The sequence below is a fragment of the Pan troglodytes genome, chromosome 1, assembly GCF_028858775.2.
Source record: "Pan troglodytes isolate AG18354 chromosome 1, NHGRI_mPanTro3-v2.0_pri, whole genome shotgun sequence".
Lineage (NCBI taxonomy): Eukaryota > Metazoa > Chordata > Mammalia > Primates > Hominidae > Pan > Pan troglodytes.
Window position 1 is genome coordinate 69,977,585 of NC_072398.2, and position 22,780 is coordinate 70,000,364.

The 22,780-nt window shown below is 40.8% G+C and overlaps 1 protein-coding gene across 12 annotated transcripts in view; it reads left to right on the plus strand.

Moving 5' to 3' along the window:
- The window catches only part of ABL2 (ABL proto-oncogene 2, non-receptor tyrosine kinase), a 130,135-nt gene that overhangs the window by 86,107 nt on the left and 21,248 nt on the right, over window positions 1-22,780 (plus strand). For 3 of the 12 annotated variants that reach the window (XM_009439074.5, XM_016933344.4, XM_009439088.5), the window contains exons 2-4: window positions 11,628-11,798; window positions 16,740-17,035; window positions 21,556-21,828. In XM_009439074.5, coding sequence (XP_009437349.1) covers window positions 11,628-11,798; window positions 16,740-17,035; window positions 21,556-21,828 — 740 coding nt within the window. Of the gene's footprint in view, window positions 1-1,881; window positions 2,629-5,971; window positions 6,226-9,732; window positions 9,796-11,627; window positions 11,799-16,739; window positions 17,036-21,555; window positions 21,829-22,780 lie in introns of those variants that run through there. The other 9 variants (XM_009439057.5, XM_009439080.5, XM_054656245.2 and 6 more) reach the window with 8 other exon arrangements.

Sequence of the window (22,780 nt, forward strand, 5' to 3'; positions counted from 1 at the left end):
TAAAGAGATTTGCAAAAACTGAAAATGCTACTCTTATCTTCTTAATTCTTTTTTGAAAATAGTTTTCTTTTTAGTAAAAATATGTTATTAACATAATGGGTTTATTGTTATTTTAGAATTAATAGGTATTCAAATTTCTCATTAAAATTTCAGGTTTAATTTCAAATATAGTAAATACTGATAGCTATAACATAAACAAAAGGCCTTTGGAGACCTTAGTAATTTTAATTTTTAATTATGACAAAGTATCACAGAATTTACTATTTTAACTATTCGTAGATGTACAGTTTAGTAGGATTAAATATATTCATAATGTTGTATAGCCATCCATTTGCAGAACTAGACTTCCAGAACTAGAAAAATTCTAAATATTTCATGTAAGTAGAATTATATAATATTTGCCTTGATGTGTCTGGCTTATTTCACTTAGCATCATATTTTCAAGGCCCATCTACATTGTAGCATATATCAACATTTCATTCTTTTTATGGCTAAATAATACTTCATTATATGTATAGACCACCTTTTGTTTATCCATTTATCTCCTCTTTATTCCAAATTATGCTATAAGTAATTGAAAATGTAACTACTAATTATTGGTAATTTAAATAGAAGATTTATTGATTAAATAGTAAACCATATGGTATAGAGTCTACATATGGATAGAATGTGGATGATGAAGATCCTTTCCCACACCTTTTTTTCTATAATCCGGAGAATGAGATATTCAATCTGGTATTTGAAATTCTTAGTCATAATTGTGGTAACCTTTAGTCATCTAACTCTTTTATTTGTCCCTTGATGTTGAAAGTACTGGCTTTATAAAGGATAATTTTATTGAAAACATAAACTTTGTTATTTTAAATAGTTAATAATTACCTACATTAAAGTTATTCTTTCTCTAATAAAGTTAAGTTACCATTTTATTTTTCAATTTTCTCTAAGGCTGTTTCAGTCTTGTCATCCTATTATCTTACCCTGTTACTTTTATTGACCTAGAACAGGGGCTGGTACATAGTAGGTGCTTAATAAATATTTATTGAGTGAATGAGTGTTCTCAGATACACAGTTAAACAAACACTCTTTTTTTTGTTTTTTTTTGAGACGGAGTCTCGCTCTGTCGCCCAGGCTGGAGTGCAGTGGCGCGATCTTGGCTCACTGCAAGCTGCACCTCCTGGGTTCACGCCATTCTCCTGCCTCAGCCTCCCGAGTAGCTGGGACTACAGGCGCCAGCCACCACGCCGGGCTAATTTTTTATATTTTTTGTAGAGGTGGGGTTTCACTGTGTTAGCCAGGAGGATGGTCTCGATCTCCTGACCTTGTTATCCACCCGCCTCTGCCTCCCAAAGTGCTGGGATTACAGGCGTGAGCCACTGCCCCTGGCCTACAAACGCTCTTTAGTATTATTTTTGTAGATCATACATTAAAGTCATGTATTATTTGTAGGTTTTACTAGTTTAATTCTCATAAAGTACTATCATTTTCAGGTTTTTAAATTTTCTTTAACTTTGTTCCTGTTTATTAACAAAGACTGGGCTTTTTGCTTTAAAAACTTTTAACACTCAGGCTGGGCATGGTGGCTCATGCCTGTAATCTCAGCACTTTGGGAGGCTGAGGCAGGTGGATCATGAGGTCAGGAGTTTGAGACCAGCCTGGCCAACATAGTGAAACCCCGTCTCTTCTAAAAATACAAAAAATTAGCTGGGCGTGGTGGCAGGCGCCTGTAATTGCAGTCACCTGGGAGGCTGAGGCAGGATAATCACTTGAACCTGGGAGGTAGAGGTTGCAGTGAGCCGAGATCGCGCCACTGCCTTCCAGCCTGGGCGACAGAGTGAGACTCCGTCTCAAAAAATAAATAAGTAAATAAAAATAAATAAGTAAATAAACTTTTAACACTCAAAAGTTTTCAACACTATATTGCCATGTTTTTAACCTTTATTAAGCTGTAGAGCCAGATTGTTAGCAAAGGCAGTTATTTCTTGGCTTCTGTGCTCATGAATCAGATCACAGCTATTTCTTTGACTTTGGCTTTGTGGTTTCTTGAACTATTTAAGTGGTGTAAAAGATGAGTCTTGTTAGGCGTTTCCTTTCTTTTAAAAGTGTATTTCGTGTTTTATTGTAAACAGATTTTCTCCAAGGAAACTTTTCTCTCTAGTCTAACCTCATCATCTCCCTATAAAATAGAGATATATTAACTTCTACATTGTTTTATTATTAGGCTATTTGTTATACATATATATGTTGGTTTTTATTTTACTTATATTTTAAAAGTGTTCTCAGAGATTTTGAAGTAACTCCATTCTGACTCAGTCTTTTGCGGATTGCTGGAAATTTTCCTTTCGGTCACTCTCCACCCACTTTGGGAATTGTGAATGCTCACCATTTTATTGGTTCCCTCCGGCCACTGAGTACATGAGTAAATGTCACATGCATGTGGTATTGCTTGTCAGAGAATGGAATTCTAAGACTTCCTCTTTACACAGAACAGTTTAACTTTTGTGCTTCTGGGCAGAGGTATGGTCCTTGGGACAGTTCTCCTTCCACCTAATAGTTATGGCAGAGATCAGGACACTTCACTTTGCTGCCTGTGCACTGAGGCCTCAGAATCTGCTCTACCCGACTTAACAGGTATGGTTCAGAGTTGATAGTTTCAGGGAGGCTTGATAACCACATTAATCAAGTGTGAATGAAGATTTCAAAAAATTCATCTTATCTGCTACTGTTTTTGTCTTCATTCTTGGTCAGTGAAAGTTTGTGTGCTTTCTTGGGGGAATATCTCATAGTAGGATCTCAATAAATACTGAATGGAAGAATGTATGGATAATATGTAGTATTTTGTAATAATAAGATATAGATGGCTTGATGTGAAGAACTTAAGCTATATTGAAAACTGTTGAATAATTTACCTTACATAATTTTTAAAAGAAGTTATTAAAACTTATTAGCTTCTTAGAGAACATACAGTCAGATAAAGTAGAATTCTGGCAAGATAATGTTTATAAAATACATGAAAATGCCTAAACTAAAAATTTGTAATATTAATTTCTCCTATTACTACCTGACAAATTTCTAATTAAACTGACAAAAGTTACTGAATGACTAACTGGTGAAAAGTATTTTTAATAAAATTAAACATGAAGCTTAGGAATTTTCCCAATTTGAGTTTTATTATTTTGGGTTTTAACTTTTTCAATCACGATAATTTACTTCGTACAAGTGGCTATTCTGTTTTGCTTTATTTTTGTTGTAGCCTGCAAATGTAGCAATAGAAAAAAAAATGCCTTTTCTTAATTGTGATAATATATTTCTGTTATCTAGGTTCTTTACATGAGTGAAAATCAGTCTTATCCCATCTTAAATCTCTGATCTACCTCTATAGCAGTGAATAATGGAAGATAAGTTAACTTGATATCTAAGTTACCTAATTTATAGTAGTCATTTCATTTTGTTCAAAAATAAACCATTCCCAGCCCACACACTTGCATTTGGGCGTATACAGTACATCTGAATCATCCAGACATGTCTGTCTTAACCAATGAGGAAAGTGACATAGACTATAGCTACTGGGTAACACTGACATTTCCTTGCTCTTCCCACAGGCTTTTGTTTTCTTTTGTTTTTGCCTTTATCCCTTATCTTGTTCCCCCTCATTTAGTTCCCTTACTCTTTATGATTCAAAATATGTTCGTTCTTAGCTTCAGAAAAATGTTAGGATGTTTTTCTCTTTGAAAAAGTTTTCCTTTTGTTTGGTGCTAGTGGGTAGAATGGTGTTTAAGTGGATATCCTGTGCAGACAGATTGTGCAGGAAATTGACCCTAAGTTCTTTGAGAACAAAAGAGGAGTGGGAAGAAAGAAGAAAGGAAGGAAATAAGATCTTTTGACTCAACCAAAAAGACTGTAAAACCAGAGACGGGAAGAAGGGGAATGGGGAATAAGAAGGATTGTTTTCTAAGTTGTGGTTCTTTTAGTACTTTGGCCTCAAAAATTACTTTTATCCTATAGTTATTACTTTGCATATTTCAGAAATATAATATTGTTTGGCCTGCATATATCTTCTAAATTTACATAAAATCGTGCTGTAGATCTCATTCTGTTTTCTCCTTTTGTCAGATAACACAACTTTCAGGAAGTTGACTTGTCTTTAAGAGTCCTCTTTTGGGTTCAGAGTTTCCCCTTATTATAAACATGTCCTTGCGTATTGACAGTCTGTCACTCTACTGTCATCAGTGCAGAATTCCTATTAATCTAATTTTTTTTTTTTCTTAAAGACAGGGTTTTGTTCTATTGTCTAGATTGGAGTACAATGGTGTGATCTTGGCTCACTGCAGGCTCAACCTCCCAGGCTCAGACAATCCTACCTCAGCTTCCTGGGTAGCTGGGACTACAGTTGTGTGCCACTATGCCCAGCCAATACTTAATTTTTTTTTTTTTTTTTTTTGAGACAGAGTCTTGCTTTGTCACCCAAGTTGGAGTGCAGCAGTCTGATCTCAGTTCACTGCAACCTCTGCCTCCCGGGTTCAAGCAATTCTCCTGCCTCAGCCTCCCGAGTAGTTGGGATTACAGGCACCTGCCACCACACCCAGTCAGGGTTTTGCCATGTTGGCCAGACTGGTCTGGAACTCCTGACCTCAGGTGATCCACCTCGGCCTCCCAAAGTGCTGGGATTACAGGCGCTAGCCACCACACCTGATGAAGTCTCATGATGTTGCCCAGGCTGGTCTTGAACTCCTGGCCTCAAGTGATCCTCCCGCCTTGGCTTCTCAAAGTGCTGAGATTATAGGCATGAGCTACTGTACCTGGCCTGCGTTCATCCAGTTTAAATGTTTATCTAATTTTAAGTCTGAAACTTTGCCAGACTCTAGAGTTTTGTTTTATATTCTTTCCTCTCATAGCATCCTCTGTGAGTAAGGATGTATACATAGTTCATTCATTCAGCAAATCTTTTTTGAGAGCCTCTTATATGTAGACACTGTTCTGGAGTCACTGTTCAGTGAACAAAACAGACAAAAATCCTCGTCCTCATAAAACTTACATTTTAGCAAGGAGACTTAGATACATGAATATAATAATAAATAAGTAAATTATACACCATGTTTGGTGGTAATAAGAGCTATGGAGATAAAATAAATCAGGAAAGGAGTCAGTGGGGGATGTGAGAGTGTTATCAAGAATACATGTACTTTAAAATGGAATAATCAGAGAATGCCATACTGAGAAGGTAACATTTGGTGAAATGTCATGGGGAAGAGTGTTTTAGGCAAAAGGAAAAGCCAGCGCAAAGGTCCTGAGGCAGAAGTGTGCCTGCTTTGTTCAAGCAATAGCATTGATGTCAGTGGCCAGAATAAGGTAGAGGAATAGCAGCAGGAGATGCTGGGCAAGACCAATTGTGAAGGACCTTGCAGGGCCTTTAAGGATTTTAGCTTTTACTCTAAAATGGGGAACCTTTGAAGAGTCTTGAACAGAGGAGTAGCAATCTGACTTATGCTCTGAAAGATGGCTGGTATGTTGAGAATAAACAGTAGGGAACAAGCACGGAAGCATGGAAATCAGGAGTCTAGTGAAATAGTCTACATCAGTGGTCCCAACCTTTTTGGCACCAGGGACCAGTTTCATGGAAGTCAATTTTTTCACAGACTGGGTGGGGAGCGGTGGTTTCACATGAAACTGTTCCACCTCAGATCATCAGGCATTAGATTATCATAAGGAGCATTCAACCTAGATCCCTCGCATGAGCAGTTCACGGTAGGTTTCAGCTCCTGTGAGAATCAAATGCCTTCACTAATCTGACGGGAGGTGGAGCTCAAGCGGTAATGCTCGCTGGCCCGCTGCTCACCTGCTGCTGTGTAGCCCAGTTCCTAACAGGCCACAGACCTGTCTGTGGCCCAGGGGTTGGGGTCCCCTTACCTAGATGATGGTGGTCATGAAGTGGTACTGAATGAGAAGTGGTTAGATTCTGGATATATTTTTGAAGGCAGTGCCAATGGAATTTCTGAGTGAATTGGATGTTGTTTGTGAGAGCAAGAAGGGAGCTGTGTCCGGAATTGGTGGGTTCTTGGTGTCACTGACTTCAAGAATGAAGCCGCAGACCCTCGCGGTGAGTGCTACAGCTCTTAAGGTGGCGTGTCTGGAGTTTGTTCCTTCTGATGTTCAGATGTGTTCGGAGTTTCTTCCTTCTGGTGGGTTCGTGGTCTCGCTGGCTCAGGAGTGAAGCTGCAGATCTTTGCGGTGAGTGTTACAGCTCATAAAAGCAGTGTGGACCCAAAGAGTGAGCAGTAGCAAGATTTATTGCAAAGAGCGAAAGAACAAAGCTTCCACAGTGTGGAAGGGGACCCGAGTGGGTTGCCACTGCTGGGTGGGTGGCCTGCCCCGCGGGAAGGCAGCTAAGGCCCAGCGAGAAATTGAGCGCAGCACCGGTGGGCTGGCACTGCTGGGGGACCCAGTACATCCTCCACAGCCGCTGGCCCAGGTGCTAAGTCCCTCATTGCCCGGGGCCGACAGGGCTGGCCGGCTGCTCCGAGTGTGAGTGCGGGGCCCGCCAAGCCCACGCCCACCCGGAACTCCAGCTGGCCCGCAAGCGCGGCAGGCAGCCCCGGTTCCTGCTCACGCCTCTCCCTCCACACCTCCCTGCAAGCTGAGGGAGTGGGCTCCGGCCTTGGCCAGCCCAGAAAGGGGCTCCCACAGTGCAGCGGTGGGCTGAAGGGCTCCTCAAGTGCCACCAAAATGGGAGCCCAGGCAGAGGAGGCACCGAGAGCGAGCGAGGGCTGTGAGGACTGCCAGCACACTGTCACCTCTCAGAGCCATGAAGGATTCCATGGTTTTTGGCCTCAACATTTGAAAAGATGGAATTGCCATTAACTGAAATGGGGAATTCTGTGAGAGAAACAAATTTGGAGGGAAGGATGGATGATAGTTTTGCATATTGAGTCCCAATGGTGTTATTAGTGATTTCTTATCTTTATATTCTGAAGCCCAGCACAGTGCCTTGCATGTGGTATTCACTCAAATTACTAGGGATTTCTTTTTCCCCAATAAACATTTAAAATAATTAAACAGGCTGGGCGCGGTGGCTCGTGCTTGTAATCGCAGTACTTTGGGAGGCCAAGGCAGGTGGATCGCTTGAGCTCAGGAGTTTGAGACCAGCCTGGACAACACGGCGAGACCTTGTCTCAATAATAATAATTAAACAATATCTGACAGCCATTGGAAAACTCTCCTAAACTGGCAGCATTTTGGAGCTTGAAAAGATCCCTGGGTCATTCTCCGGAACTGTAATCAAAGTAACTGAGTTATCAGCATGATTAATATCCAGGCAGGGGGCAGGTTTCATAGTGAGGTTTAATGCTGTGTGCTTAAAACAGCCCAGCTGTTTTCAGAAATACAAGAAATCTTAAGTTGCACTGTAGATTCCCTGAGCGTCCATCCTGAGAGCTTGGGCTGTTCCAGATGCAGCAGGCGCTGACATGGGAGGAGCTGGCACCACCTGACAGCAGAGGGGTTCATGGAAGCATCAGTTTAATCAATCATCCTTCTTAAACTTGCTGTGGATGTAAGGCACCCGGTCCAGAATTGGCCTCCAGTCAGTGGCCCACAGCAGCTCCACAGTGCCCATGGCGCCCCTTATGTCCACTGTGGAAATCCAGTTCTTGGCCAGCTCCTGATTGTGTGAGCCCAGGAAGCTGCTCAATATTGCATCACTGTCCTCACCCTCAGGGTGATCAAATTACTGTTTTGTAAACTTTAAAATTTAATATACTGAGTTTCACAAAGTAAGATATAACTATATGACATTTGCTGGTTTTGTCCTGATAGGGGTTAAGAGTTGGCTTCTGCTTATTACTATTTCTAACTTGGTTGTTGATAGTACCAAAGTTCTTTTTACTGTTGAGTTTTTCTCTTATAATTTCAAACAAGGGGAACTTTTCCTGCACTACGAATAATTAAATAAACTGTTTGATAATCATTAAACAGAGTATTTATAAACATTGTAATGTGTTACCAGTGTCACTGGCAAAAATATATATATATATTTATAAGTGTGGATTATGTAGTGTTTAGTAATGGGTGCTAATAAATATGGATATTTTCTGTACTTTTTTGGCATTTTTTTCATTTTAATAAAGGATTGGCATTTTGTAGCCAGTGGAAATTATGCTAGAGTAGATAATTTTTGCATTAGAATAAAGACAAATACGATATATGAAACCGGTTTGAAGAATGTTTTTTACAATATGGATTTTTGTTGATTTGGTCATCCCAAATTGGCTATCTTGGTATAGAATACAGCTGTTCCCATTCACTATAATTCTGCATTTAAATAAGGAACAACATAACTACTTTAACTTCTCATGATATCAGAACTTTTTTTAAGTTTATCATAATCTTAATGTAAAACAAAATTGAATTAACTGGAATTTTAAATATATATTCTTTTTGAGAGAAGGGAATATGAAACTCTGAAACTGGAGAATTACAGAGCCAACCTACAACAGGAATTTCTGTGTGTATATCATGTAGAAGTTATGAAGCCTTTTTTTTTTTTTTTTTTTTTTTTTTTTTTTGAGACAGGGTCTCACTCTGTTGTCACCCAGGCTGGAGCACAGCGGCGATCTTGGCTCACTGCAACCTCCACCTCCCAGACTCAAGCAATTCTCCTGCCTCAGCCTCCAAAGTAGCTGGGATTATAGGCACATGCCACCATGCCTGGCTAATTTTTGTATTTTTAATAGAGATGGGGTTTTTCACTATGTTGGTCAGGCTGGTCTCAAACTTCTGACCTCAGGTGATCCACCTGCCCAGTCTCCCAAAGTGCTGGGATTACAGGCCTGAGCCACCGTGCCTGGCTGAAGCCAATTTTTAAATACTGTTTAATGTGATTTTAAAATTAAGATACATGTTGTTTCCTGTCACTTATATGTTTGTGTAATTTGGGCATTTGTTTAGCTAACAGTTATTAAACACATACTATGTAACTTTTGGTAGGAGAAGAATACCATTCCAGATACAAGGAACATGTTATGATGTTTGGGGAACAAACATACGTAGAATGTATTATTAATAGAGAGATAAAGATAGAGTATTAATGCAGCAACTGTGATGCTTTTGAGAGTACAGATGGGAGGTGCAGTAGCCCCCATTATCCAGTTTTACTTTATACAGTTTCAGTTACTGGCACTCCACCCCAGTCAGAAAGTATTAAGATATTTTGAGGGAAAAAGAGAGATACCACATTCACATAAATTTTATTACAGTATATTGTTATAATTGTTCATTGTATTATTATTAATCTCTTTCTGAGCCTAATTTATAAATTAAATTGTATCATGGTTATGTATGTGTAGGAAAAACATAGTATATAGTGGGTTTGGTACTATCCTGATTGATTTTAAGCATCCACTGGGGGTCTTGGAACATATTCTTCATGGATAAGGGGGACTACTATATATTGGAGCTGAGTATTACAAGTAGAAATCAGCCAGTCAAAAGAAAAGTGGGGTGAGAACCCATTCCAGTTAGTCTGGACTGTGCAAACCAAGGCCAGAAGATGGGAAGCAGCATGGTGTATATTAAAGTTTACAATTTGAGGTGTGGAGTGGGGAGAGGCGAAGCTGGAGAAGTAGGTAGAGACCTGATCATGAAAGGCCTTTGAAGGCCATGAAAAGGAGACTTTAGCTTGATGTTAAACTATTGAAGAAGCTTAAGAAAAGTGACGTGGTCAATTTTTTTCTTAAATAGATCACTTTGCCAGCTGTGTGGAGGATGGATTTGAGGGAGACAAGACTGGAGGCAGTAGTCCAGGTGAGAGATGTTGAGATGTTGCAGATTTGAACTAAGGCTTTGGCAGTAGAGATGGAGAACAGGGAATGGATTTGAAAATAAATGGAACCACAAATTCAAGGGTTTTTCCTTTCATATATGATAAAACCATTTTTATATTAAAAATAAGTTGGCCTGGCTGGGTGTGGTGGCTCACGCTTGTAATCCCAGCACTTTGGGAGGCCAAGGCGGGCAGATCACAAGGTCAGGCGTTCAAGACCAGCCTGGCCAACATGGTGAAACTTCGTCTCTACTGAAAATACAAAACTTAGCTGGGCTTGGTGGCGTGCACCTGTAATCCCACCTACTCGGGAGGCTGAGGCAGTAGAATTGCTTGAACCTGGGACGTGAAGGTTGCAGTGAGCAGAGATTGTGCCACTGCACTCCAGCCTGGGCAACAAAACAAGACTCCATCTCGGTGGTGGGAGAGGGGTGCGGACGGGGAATAAGTCAGCCGGGTGTGGTGGCTCACGCCTGTAATCCCAGCACTTTGGGAGGCTGAGGCGGGTGGATCACCTGAGGTCAGGAGTTCAAGACCAACCTGGCCAACATGGTAAAATTCTGTCTCTACTAAAAGTACAGAAAAATTAGCTGGGTATGGTGGCAGGCGCCTGTAATCCCAGCTACTTGGGAGGCTGAGGCAGGAGAATCACGCTTGAACTTGGGAGGCAGAGGTTTCAGTAAGCTGAGATCACGCCATTGCACTCTAGCCTGGGCAACAAGAGCGAAACTCCATCTCAAAATAATAATGATAATAATAATCATCATAATCATAATCATAAGTGGAGGAAGAGAGACATAAAAGTGTTGTTATATAACATAGACATTTGGATAGTTTGCCTTTGTAGACAGGCACTAAAAATAGTCTGATCAAGAAAATCGATACTGGAAAAACTGTGTTTTTTGTATAATCGATCTGGGCTGTGAGAAGCAGGTGATCTTTAAGATGGTATAGGGATCACCTGTGCTATGTACTATGAATAAATTTAGAAACTGTAAAGGCTTAAGGAAAAAACAGGTCGTAAAAGGCTTGGACCACTTTGAGTAGAAACTCAATAAATGCCCGATGATAGTAATGTTTTCTAGGCTCTTCAATTAAGTTATTGATATTTACAAAAAATCACTGCTCAGGAAAACAAAATAGAGTTTAAAAGTCATTCAGGCCGGGTGCGGCCACGTTTCTTTTGTTTTTTTAAAATGAAAAAAAGATTTTTTTTTGCCATGTTGGCCAAAAAAAGATATTTTTCTAAAAGCACTTTTTAAATAATTTTTTCTATACTTAAATAGAGGGCCTAGATTTATACAGTATTACCTAATTCTGAAAAATAATCCCTGTTGTCTTTTCTACAGTTTGTTTTCTGTGGAGAGAGAAAGGAATAAGGGTAGCTTGAGTGGACTTGTAAGAAACTTACAATCATTTCTTCCTTAAAACTACAACCACTACTACAACAAAATATCCTCTATGTTTTATAAAGCTAGTAACCATTTCTCTTTGAGATTCTTTTTTCCATTTTGAGAAAACTGCGTTTCCTATTAGTTTATGTCTGATGTTGGTGAGTGTATATAAATCATGGCTAAACTCTCATTTTGTGGTCTTTTCTCTGACTACCTTGTTTTACATTTTCAACAAGTAAATTGCTTCCTCATGCTTAGGAGACACAGTGCCTATTTGCTAATTCTTCATAACACTTTATACTGTACAGTTCTTTCCTACTCTGGAGCCAGCAGCTGAAATACTGTGTATATACTGAATTCAAACAAATGTTTCGCTGTTGAACTCACCGTGAATTCCCTTCCCTTCTTATGTCTTTCAGAAGCTTTGCATCGTCCCTATGGTTGTGATGTTGAACCCCAGGCACTAAATGAGGCTATCAGGTGGAGCTCCAAGGAGAACTTGCTCGGAGCCACTGAGAGTGACCCTAATCTCTTCGTTGCACTTTATGATTTTGTAGCAAGTGGTGATAACACACTCAGCATCACTAAAGGTGAGGCTTCTATGTAACATCCTTTCACTTTTCAGTTTTCATTAATGATTAAGAGATAAAGGGGCCCGGCCAGGCACAGTGGCTCACACCTATAATCTCAGCACTTTGGGAGGCCAAGGCGGGCAGGTCACCTGAGGTCAGGAGTTTGAGACCAGCCTGGCCAACATGGTGAAACCCTGTCTCTAATAAAAATATGAAAAAAATTAGTCAGGCGTGGTAGCCCATGCCTGTAGTCCCAGCTACTCAGGAGGCTGAGGCATGAGAATCACTTGAACTCGGGAGGCAGAGGTTGCAGTGAGCCAAGATCTCACCACTGCACTCCAGCCTGGGTGACAGAGTGAGACTCCGTCTCAAAAAAGAAAAAAAAAAAAAATTATCCTGAAATACATTTTTTCCCCAGCAGTGGCTTTCATACGTTCAAAAGGTAAGAATAAGCTTAGGCAGACTAGCAATCCAGTTCATGTACACAAGGATAATCTCCCCATAATCCTATTTCTTTCTCATAAAAGTTACTTTTTTTTGCCCTTGCATGCATGTGTGCGTACACACACACACACACACACACACAAAATCAATAATGGTTGATTTTATTTGGTCATGTTCTTAACGTTCCCTTTTATAAGAATTTACCACGGAAATAAACTACCACTCTCTTGAGAATATTACTATAATGGAAATCAAATAAACCTTTCCTACCATTCCTTTCACTGATCTATATAAACACAAACAATAGAGATTTATGTTGTCTAGGCCAGTGCTACTCAAAAATGGTCCACAACAAGGTAAGATGCTTATGCCAGAATGTGAAACACTGAACTACTATCTTCATGCAGAAAGCCTTGCTCCAAAAGGTAAAACTATTAGCTGAACTAAGTAATAAATAGTGTGCTTAGTGATATAGTTGGTTTACATTTAGTTGAAGTTCTTAATCTCACTGTGGACTAGTAATGAATGAACAGTCCTCAGATAGGCAGTCAAGTTCGCAGACATTCTGAGTAGCAGTGAGGTCTGGCAACATGGCTCATCTTAGCCACAGTTCAATTAGAATAGGTGTGACCAGGCACAGTGGCTCACGCCTGTAATGTAGCACTTTGGGAAGCCGAGGCTGGTGGATTGTCTGAGCTCAGGAGTTTGAGACCAGCCTGGGCAGCACGGTGAAACCCCATCTCTACTAAAATACAAAAGACATTAGCCGTGTGTAGCGGCATGTGCCTGTAGTCCTAGCTACTCGGGAGGCTGAGGCAGGATAATTGCTTGAACTTGGGAGGGGGTGGTTGCATTGAGCTGAGATGGTGCCACTGCACCCCAGCCTGGGCGACAGAGTGAGATGCCGTCTCTTAAAAAAACAAAAACAGGCCGGGCGCGGTGGCTCACGCCTGTAATCCCAGCACTTTGGGAGGCCGAGGCGGGCGGATCACGAGGTCAGGAGATCGAGACCATCCTGGCTAACACGGTGAAACCCCGTCTCTACTAAAAATACAAAAAATTAGCCGGGCGTGGTAGCGGGCGCCTGTAGTCCCAGCTACTCGGGAGGCTGAGGCAGGAGAATGGCGTGAACCCGGGAGGCGGAGCTTGCAGTGAGCCGAGATCGCGCCACTGCACTCCAGCCTGGGCGACAGAGCGAGACTCCGTCTCAAAAAAAAACAAAAAAAACAAAAACAAAAACAAAAGAATAGGTGTATAGTGAGTCTAACCTTCATGGTAGTTGCATGTGCTGGCAATTGTACATAGGACAGAATTAAAAGTGAAAGCAAAAGTGCATCATCTCCTAGTGTCAGTTTTACTTCCTGCTTTTGGATAGTTTTGGGGACAGGATGATACATGTTATGTATGTGGGGGTTGTGTTTATGCAGTTGTAGGAACATTTTACGTAAAGTTTGAGGATAGAACAAAAGACATCAAAGAATTTTTTTTTTTTTTTTTTTTTTGAGACAGAGTCTCGCTCTGTCACCCAGGCTGGAGTGCAGTGGCACAATCTCGGCTCACTGCAAGCTCTGCCTCCTGGGTTCAAGCGATTCTGCTGCTTCAGCCTCCTGAATAGCTGGGATTACAGGCACGTACCACCACGCTGTGTTAATTTTTGTATTTTTAGTAGAGACAGGGTTTCACCCGTGTTGGTCAGGATGGCCTCGAACTCCTGACCTGTGATCCGCCTGCTTCAGCCTCCCAAAGTGCTGGGATTACAGGCGTGAGCCACCACGCCCAGCCAGAAAGTTTATATTGTGTAGTAGTCTCTTTGGACTACAATATACTTGATTTTACCTTTACTGATTCTTCACTGGAGAAATTTGTGAAGTGATGACTCAGAAATTCTTTCATAGGTACGTTTTCCTGTTGTTTTTTCAAGATAGCCCAGTCATCAAGGAAACATTGATAAAGAAAGACTGTTGATTCCTCAGTTATGGGTTATGACTGGCCTTTATCTTATGACCAACAGTGGTTTCTCTTAAAATCCACAGAATGCCAAATTTTTATATCAGGTTCTCACTAATTTAAAATGATGTCATACTAAAGCTATTTTATTATTTTAAAAGACAAGAAAATATATTTAAAAAATAAAGCAACACTTTAGTTTTTGATTGAAAATGATATTTTGCTTGAATTTTTTTTTTTTTAAAGTTCTACCAGCCAAGCGCAGTGGCTCATCCCTGTATTCTCAGCACTTTGGGAGGTTGAGGCAGGAGGATTGCGTGAGCCTAGGAGTTCAAAACCAGCTTAGGCAATGTAGTGAGACCCCTGTCTCTACAAAAAATTTAAAAATTAGCCAGGGGCAGTGGCATGCACCTGTAGACCCAGGTACTTGGGGGGCTGAGGTCTGAGGATCACTTGAGCCTGAGAAGTTGAGGTTACAGTGAGCTGTGTTTGCACCGCTGCACTGCCGCGTGGCGACAGAGGGAGACCTGTTTCAAAACAAACAAAAAAGTTCTCCCTAGGGCTGCTCTGCCAGTTTGGCCAATATTTGAATCCATACTAGTCATCCCCCTATCAGTTTCCATGGTAGTCAAAACTTCCAGGGTAGAAAAATTTTCCTGATAACTGACAAAAAAAGAGAACAACAAACAAAAAATCCTGGGGTCTTTGACTGTATCTTAATTATAATAGCCTGTTATTACCAATTCTTTTCAAGGAAGCAACAATATTAAAAAATGTATATATAGATATATATACAAAGTACTAATATTCTTTATTTTTAGTTCATGTGGACTGACAGAGAAAAGCTACAGAGCAACAGGTTTTCTTCAGTTTTTCTAGCAGGATTCTTTTTTTTTTCTTCCTGTAAATATGATTGGCGAGTATTTGTGCACTTATGCATATCCACCGCTACACCACACTTACTCTTATCTGTATATATGTATATTTTATATACCCATAGGTGTATATATGTACATATACTCTTGTGTTTTTTCTCATTATCTCATATCCATGTGTCTAAGGTGAGATGGTGTCTGATAGAAAGTTGTTCTATGGAAACGTTTCTGAAGGCCACTAAAAAAGGACAGATGGTTACAAGGATAATTATTTTTAGTTCTCCTAAAAACTTTTGCCTGATACTTCTGGCCATGTGCTTTTTTTTTTTTTTTTTAGCAGTCTCACTCTGTCTCCCAGGCTGGAGTACAGTGGTGCAATTTCGGCTCACTGCAACCTCAGCCTCCCGGGTTCAAGCAATTCTGCTGCCTCAGCCTCCCGAGTAGCTGGGATTACAGGCATGCAGACTACCACACTCGGCTAATTTTTTGTATTTTTGGTAGAGACGAGGTTTCACCATGTTGGCCAGGCTGGTCTCGAACTCCTGACCTTAGGTCATCCGCCCCCTCAGCCTCCCAAAGTGCTGGGATTACAGGCGTGAGACACCACGCTCAGCCATGGCCATGTGCTTTTGATTGACTTGGCTTCCTTCTCCTTTTTGACACTGAAGAAGTAGATGTGAATGCTGTAGGAAGACTTGCATCTCTTAGAGATAAGAGCCTGAGGCACTACAAGGATTCTTTAGATTAGCATTTATTTATCACTAGTGATATCTCTTTCACTTTTTCTGTTTTGTCAAAGAAACCTAATTTGTGCTGCAAGTATCGGGGCAAGTTATATGTTGAAGTCTGAATTTGATGTTCACAATTTTAATAGAAAAATTAAGAACATTGAAGTTGACAGCAAAGATACACTGAGTGACTTGGGTTTTGGTTTCCAACTTCAGAGTGAGCTTGCCATTCCACACACTGATTTTAATGTGGAATGGAAAGGAGTGATTCATTCTTTGTGGGAACTAGGAAGGAAATAAGAAAGCTATAGCTATTTTTAAACTTGCATTCTGGAAGGGATTGTGTTTTGGGAGTCGTAACTGCCCATTCCCTCACCCCACTAAACAGTTTTCTTGCTGAAAACTCTGTGGTCCGTGTTTTTTTTTGTTTGTTCATTTTTTGTTTTTGTTTTTGTTTTTTTACATCAGTGGTTTTGTTGCCTTGGTGCCAAGTGAAATTTAGAAGTCACTTTGTATCTCACATGTCTTATCCCTAATCCTTGATTGTTGTTAACATTGAATCATATATAAGATACATTCCTTGATAAACTGTTTTGAGGGAAAGTGAATTTTCTTCTTTTGAAGAGTGAGCACTGTGTCCTTTTCCAGCCATTTTAGTAACCTGTCTGGCATACATAGAATTTCCTAAGGATATTTTTTAAGTTGTATATAGACTTTTAAAACCCTGTAGTAAATGCCAGAAAACCATTTGTGACCATACTTCTGTGGTTAAGCTAAAAGCTAAAGAGAGCAATCAGGATATGATGAACAGCCAAGTTTGTTTTCATTATTTAAAAAAAAAATTTGGCATAAAAGTTCTAGATTCTTTTTTTTTTTAAATGAGTTTAAAGTTTGACAATACACTGCTTCAGTTGAAATAAAGTCTTAACATCGTTTCTTTCATCCTGTGATGACCTTATGGCTAGGTGAAAAGCTACGAGTCCTTGGTTACAACCAGAATGGCGAGTGGAGTGAAGTTCGCTCTAAGAACGGGCAGGGCTGGGTGCCAAGCAACTACATCACCCCAGTGAACAGCCTGGAAAAACACTCCTGGTACCATGGACCTGTGTCACGCAGTGCAGCTGAGTATCTGCTCAGCAGTCTAATCAATGGCAGCTTCCTGGTGCGAGAAAGTGAGAGTAGCCCTGGGCAGCTGTCCATCTCGCTCAGGTACGAGGGACGTGTGTATCACTACAGGATCAATACCACTGCAGATGGCAAGGTAAGACTCCCTGGTCACCACCTTTAAGCATGGACTGGCTACTCTGTGAAATAATATTCAACGTGATTGAAGTGAAATAATAGATTTTATGTCTGACGTGAAATAAAATATTCACTAGCTTTGTGAGTTTGGGCTTTTTGGCATGTTAGAGCTTGTACTCTTGAAAAGGATATGGTAATAGAAATTTTTAAAAACAGTATTATATTAATATTTTAAAGATAAGCTAGATTTGAAGGTGAAGAATGAAGGGAACTGCTCTATAAGTTAGCTGTTCTAATAATCAGTACACAAATATACACCCAGTGCACTGGTATAGAGTTTATCAGTTAACATTGTATCATTGAAAATTAGAATAATATCTACCAGAAAGTTCACAGAGTAAGAATTTAGACTTTTGAGCTTGGTGTCGATCATTAATGTATATTAACTGAAACGGATCATTCGGTCATTGAACAGTTTGTATATTGGGAACACCAACCATGTTAGTTAGAATGGATGTGTTACAGTGTGTTTACACATTATAAACTACAGAGCATGAGCTTATGTCCGTTGTTTATCTGTTGAGCAGTAAATTTAGGTTGAATTATTTCTTCTATTCTCCTCTATGTGATAGGCAAGCTGTGGGGGAAGCACAGGCTTTGGAGCAAGCAGATCTGATTGTGACCTTACATAAGTCTCAATTTCCCTGTCTGTAATTAGATCCCACTTTATTGGGTTGTTGTAAGGATTAAATGAAGTAATTTCTGTAAAACATAATGACTGATACAAAGTAGGAAATAAGTAAATTTTTAATTTTCTTTCATTTTTGCACCAGCATACAGACATAGTATGTTTCCTCTTGACCAAACAGAACAGAATCAGATGTGTAATAATATAAGAGTGACTCAGCAGTTCTAGTTATTTACCTAATAGAAATGAGTGCATATGTGTGCCAGAAGACATGTATAGGAATGTTCATAGCAGCATTGCTTGTGATAGCCAAAAACTAGAAACACCCACAGATCTAACAACAGTAGAATGGATTAATAAATTGTGGTATATTCATAAAATGCAATTTCATTCAACAACAGAAGCGAACACAGTACTGCTACACACACCACCACCAGGTAAAACTATGGCCCTCCAGCCGTCTGCTTTTTTTTGTAGATAACATTTTATTGGAATACAGCCACACCCATTTGTTCATGTATTGTCTATGGTTTCTATTACTAGGCAGCGCTGAGTAGTTCACAGTTCTGACACACTATGGCCACAGCCTAAAATATTTATTATCTGGCCCTTATGAAGAGTTTGCTGGCCTCTACTCTAGATGAGTGTTAGCTGACTCAACAACTTCAGCAAAGTTGAAGGATTAGTATTAGCCAAGGGATGAGGATGTGGGGAGTGGGAAGGACTCCTAATAGATATGAGGTAATGAGAATGTTCTAGAGTTAGATAGTCATGATGGTTGGACAACTTTGAGAATATGCTAAAAACCACAAAATGGTATACCTTAAAATGATGAATTTTATGGTATCTGAAATATAATGCAATTTTTTAAAGTTGGGTGGAAAAAAGCAGACATAAAACAATACATATTGTGTGATTCTGTTTGTGTATAGTTCAGAAGCAGAGGCCAGGCATGGTGACTCACACCCGTAATCCCAGCACTTTGGGAGGCTGAGGTGTGCCTCATCACTGGAGGTCAGGATGTCAGCCCCACAAACATGGTGAAACCCTGTCTCTACTACAAATACAAAAATTGGCCTGGCATGGTGGCACGCGACTGTAATCTCAGTTACTCAGGAGGCTGAGGCAGGAGAATTGGTTGAACCTGGGAGGTGGAGGTTGTAGTGAGCCAAGATCGTGCCACTGCACTCCAGCCTGGGCAACAGAGCGAGACTCTGTCTCAAAAAAAAAAAAAAAAAAAAAAAAAAAAAAAAAAAAAAAAGCAGAAGCTAATCTAAGATGTTAGAAGTCAGCATAGTGGCTATCTCTGCAAGGGCAAATAGCTGGAGAGCATAAGGGAGGCTTCTGGGGTGCTGATCATGTTATAATTCTTGGTGTGGGTGATGTTTACATGGGTGAGTTTACTTTGTAAAAATTATCAATTTTCTGTTTATGAATTGATACTTTATACACTAAAACAAAAGCTTCTTTTTTTTTTTTTCTTTTGAGATGGAGTCTTGCTGTGTCGCCCAGGCTGGAGTGCAGTGGCGCTATCTCAGCTTACTGCAAGTTCCGCCTCCCAGGTTCACGCCGTTCTCCTGCCTCAGCCTCCTCAATAGCTGGGACTACAGGCGCCCACCACCACGCCCGGCTAATTTTTTGTATTTTTAGTAGAGACGGTGTTTCACCATGATAGCCAGGATGGTCTTGATCTCCTGACCTCGTGATCCACCCGCCTTGGCCTCCCAAAGTGCTGGGATTACAGGCGTGAGCCACTGCGCCCGACCAAAAGCGTCTTTAAAAAAAATAAATAAATAACAGGCTAGGCATGGTGGCCTATGCCTGTAATCCCAACACTTGGGGAGGCCAAGGAGGGTAGATCACTTGAGCCCAGGAGTTCAAGACCAGCTTGAGGAATATAGTGAAACCTCATCTCTACAAAAAATTTTAAAAATTAGCTAGGCATGGTGGCATATGTCTGTGGTCCTAGCTACTCGGGAAGCTGAGGCAGGAGGATCACCTGAACCTGGGAGGTCAAGGCTGCAGTGAGTCATGATTGTGTCACTGCACTCCAGGCTGGGCAACCGAGTGAGACCCTTATTTCTCAAAAATACATAAAAATTAAGGCTCCCTTGGGAGAGAAGGCCAGAGAATTCCCTCTTACTTTACATTTCTTATTGCTTAGCAAATTAACAACTATTTTGTAAGCAATTCTGTGAAATCCAGTGTGGCTCTTTTCTTTTTTTTAGATGGAGTCTTGCTGTGTCACCCAGGCTAGAATGCAGTGGCGTGATCTCAGCTCACTGCAACCTCCACTTCCCAGGTTCAAGCAATCCTCCCACCTCAGCCTCCCAAGTAGCTGGGACTGCAGGCACGCACCACCAAGCCTGGCTAATTTTTGTATTTTTAGTAGAGAGGAGGTTTCACCATGATGGCCAGGCTGGTCTCAACTCTTGACCTCAAGTGACCTGCCCACCTCAGCCTCCCAAAGTGCTGGGATTGCAGGTGTGAGCCACTGCTCCTGGCCACTGGTAAATTGTGGCTCTTTCTTTAATGGCCTAGACACTCAACTGCACGTCATAATTAAAATTATGAGATATTTGAATACTCATACCAAAAAAATCTAAATCAGTGGTTTTCCAGTTATGTTTTTTACAAGATTGAGGTGATATTTTGTAAATTTCTACAAGAGGCCAAGTCCTTGCTTGCCTACTTTGATCAGGGTATCTCTTCTTTACGTATCTTCTATAGTTGAGTCCGTAGTCTTGTGGCTTAAAAATATTTGAAGACTGGCCGGGCGTGGTAGTTCACACCTGTAATCCCAGCAATTTGGGAGACTGAGGCAGGCAGATCACTTGAGGTTAGGAGTTCCTGACCAGCCTGGCTAACATGGTGAAACCCCATCTCTACTAAAAATACAAAGAAAAAAATTAGCCAGGCGTGATGGCGCATGCCTGTAATCCCAGGTACTTGGGAGGCTGAGGCAGGAGAATCACTTGAACCCGGGAGGCAGAGGTTGCAGTGAGCTGAGGTCACGACACTGCACTCCCAGCCTGGGCAACAGAGTGAGACTCTGTCTCAAAAAAAAAAAAAGAAAAAGAAATATATATTTGAAAAAATACATAATTTGAGTATATATATATTTGAAAATATATATATATTTGAAGACCAATGAGCTTGATTATCCAGAGAGAGATCTTGGAAGGTTTTTCCCAAGACTAATTTAGGAAGAATAGGAAAGGCAGATTAAATAAGATTAAACTGAAGTTCTCTGTTTACCCTTGCAATCATCATTTAACTTTTTAATTTACCTCAATTAAGATAAACTCTTGCTGGGTATACTGGCCCAGTCTGTAATCTCAGCACCTTGGGAGGCCCAGGCAGGAGGATTGCTTGAGGCTGGCGTTTGAGACCTGCCTGGGCAATAGTGAGACCCTGTCTGCAGAATTTTTTTTTTTTTTTTTTTTTTTAAAGATAGCCTTCTATCTATATCTTCAGGCCAGTGAAATATGGGCTTTAAAAAAGAATTCCTAGGCCAGGAGCGGTGGCTCATGCTTGTAATCCCAGCACTTTGGGAGGCTGAGGCCGGCAGATCACGAGGTCAGGAGATCAAGAACACGGTGAAACCCCATCTCTACTAAAAATACAAAAAATTAGCCGGGCATGGTGGCGGGCGCCTATAGTCCCAGCTACTCAGAGAGGCTGAGGCAGGAGAATGGCGTGAACCTGGGAGGCGGAGCTTGCAGTGAGCCGAGATCGCGCCACTGCACTCCAGCCTGGGTGACAGAACAAGACTCCATCTCAAAAAAAAAAAAAAAAAAAAATTCTTAATCTCTTTTCAAGTTGTTTAGCTTTTCTCCTTTTCTTACCAGGTGTATGTGACTGCTGAGAGCCGCTTCAGCACCTTGGCAGAGCTTGTACACCATCACTCTACAGTGGCTGATGGGCTGGTGACAACATTACACTACCCAGCACCCAAGTGTAATAAGCCTACAGTCTATGGTGTGTCCCCCATCCACGACAAATGGGAAATGGAGCGAACAGATATTACCATGAAGCACAAACTTGGGGGCGGTCAGTATGGAGAGGTTTACGTTGGCGTCTGGAAGAAATACAGCCTTACAGTTGCTGTGAAAACATTGAAGGTGGGTTGCTGAGAATTACAGTTTTCAGGCATCTTTTTCTTTTGTGCTCAATCACTTGGAAATATCAGCATGCCCTTCTTTAACTTTGGAACACTTTCCACCCACTAGTGCCAAGCACATCAGCAAATTGAGATAATTAACCCTAGTGCCATTGCTGACAATGCAGAGGTAGATTTTTCACTGCAATGCAGTGAAACCCACATGTGGGAAAGGTCTGTCTCTGGAGGCTGTTGATGTAGATCTTAGTGGGAGGTTAGAAGCAAATTAAAAGTTATAAAAGCAAAATAAGCTCTTTTGCTTCCTGAGAACGACCCCTGCTGGACAGAATTCTTGTCTGAGAGTCATGGGCCTCTTTCTTGTTCTGTCCTTTCTTTCCTTTGTTCTTGTTCCTCCTGTCTCTTTGCAGTTAGATCACTTCTTAATATTCACAGAAATCTTTTTCGTAGTACTACTATATGTCTCCTTTAAACATCCCAGTATCAAATTATAAGGTTTTCACTCACTTGATTCTCCCAGAGCCTCAGTAACTGTCTCTGGTGTATCACTTATAAGGGCTATTCTTTAGCTATAAGTAGTAGTCAGTTCTGTTTCTTAAGCATATTCTGAGTGTGAAGCAATATATAAGGCCTTGCTCTCTAAGAAGATTATGATCTAAGCAAGAAGATAAGTATGTAAGCAGCTAAGTGCTCTGTCTCGTCATTCAAAGCCTGAGATATCTGGAGAAGTAAACTATGAGAGAACTGAACTATCCAATACAGGGCTCCTGTGTTTCAGTTGATTATAGGACACGATTGCTGAATTTTGCTCCTCCTGCTAATTTTTACTCCAGGGCATTTTTCTTTCTAAGTTGGACTTCTTAAAATAATAATTATTTCAGCTGGGCGTGGTGGCTCACACCTGTAATCCCAGCAATTTGGGGAGCCCAGGTGGGCGGATCACCTGAGGTCAGGAG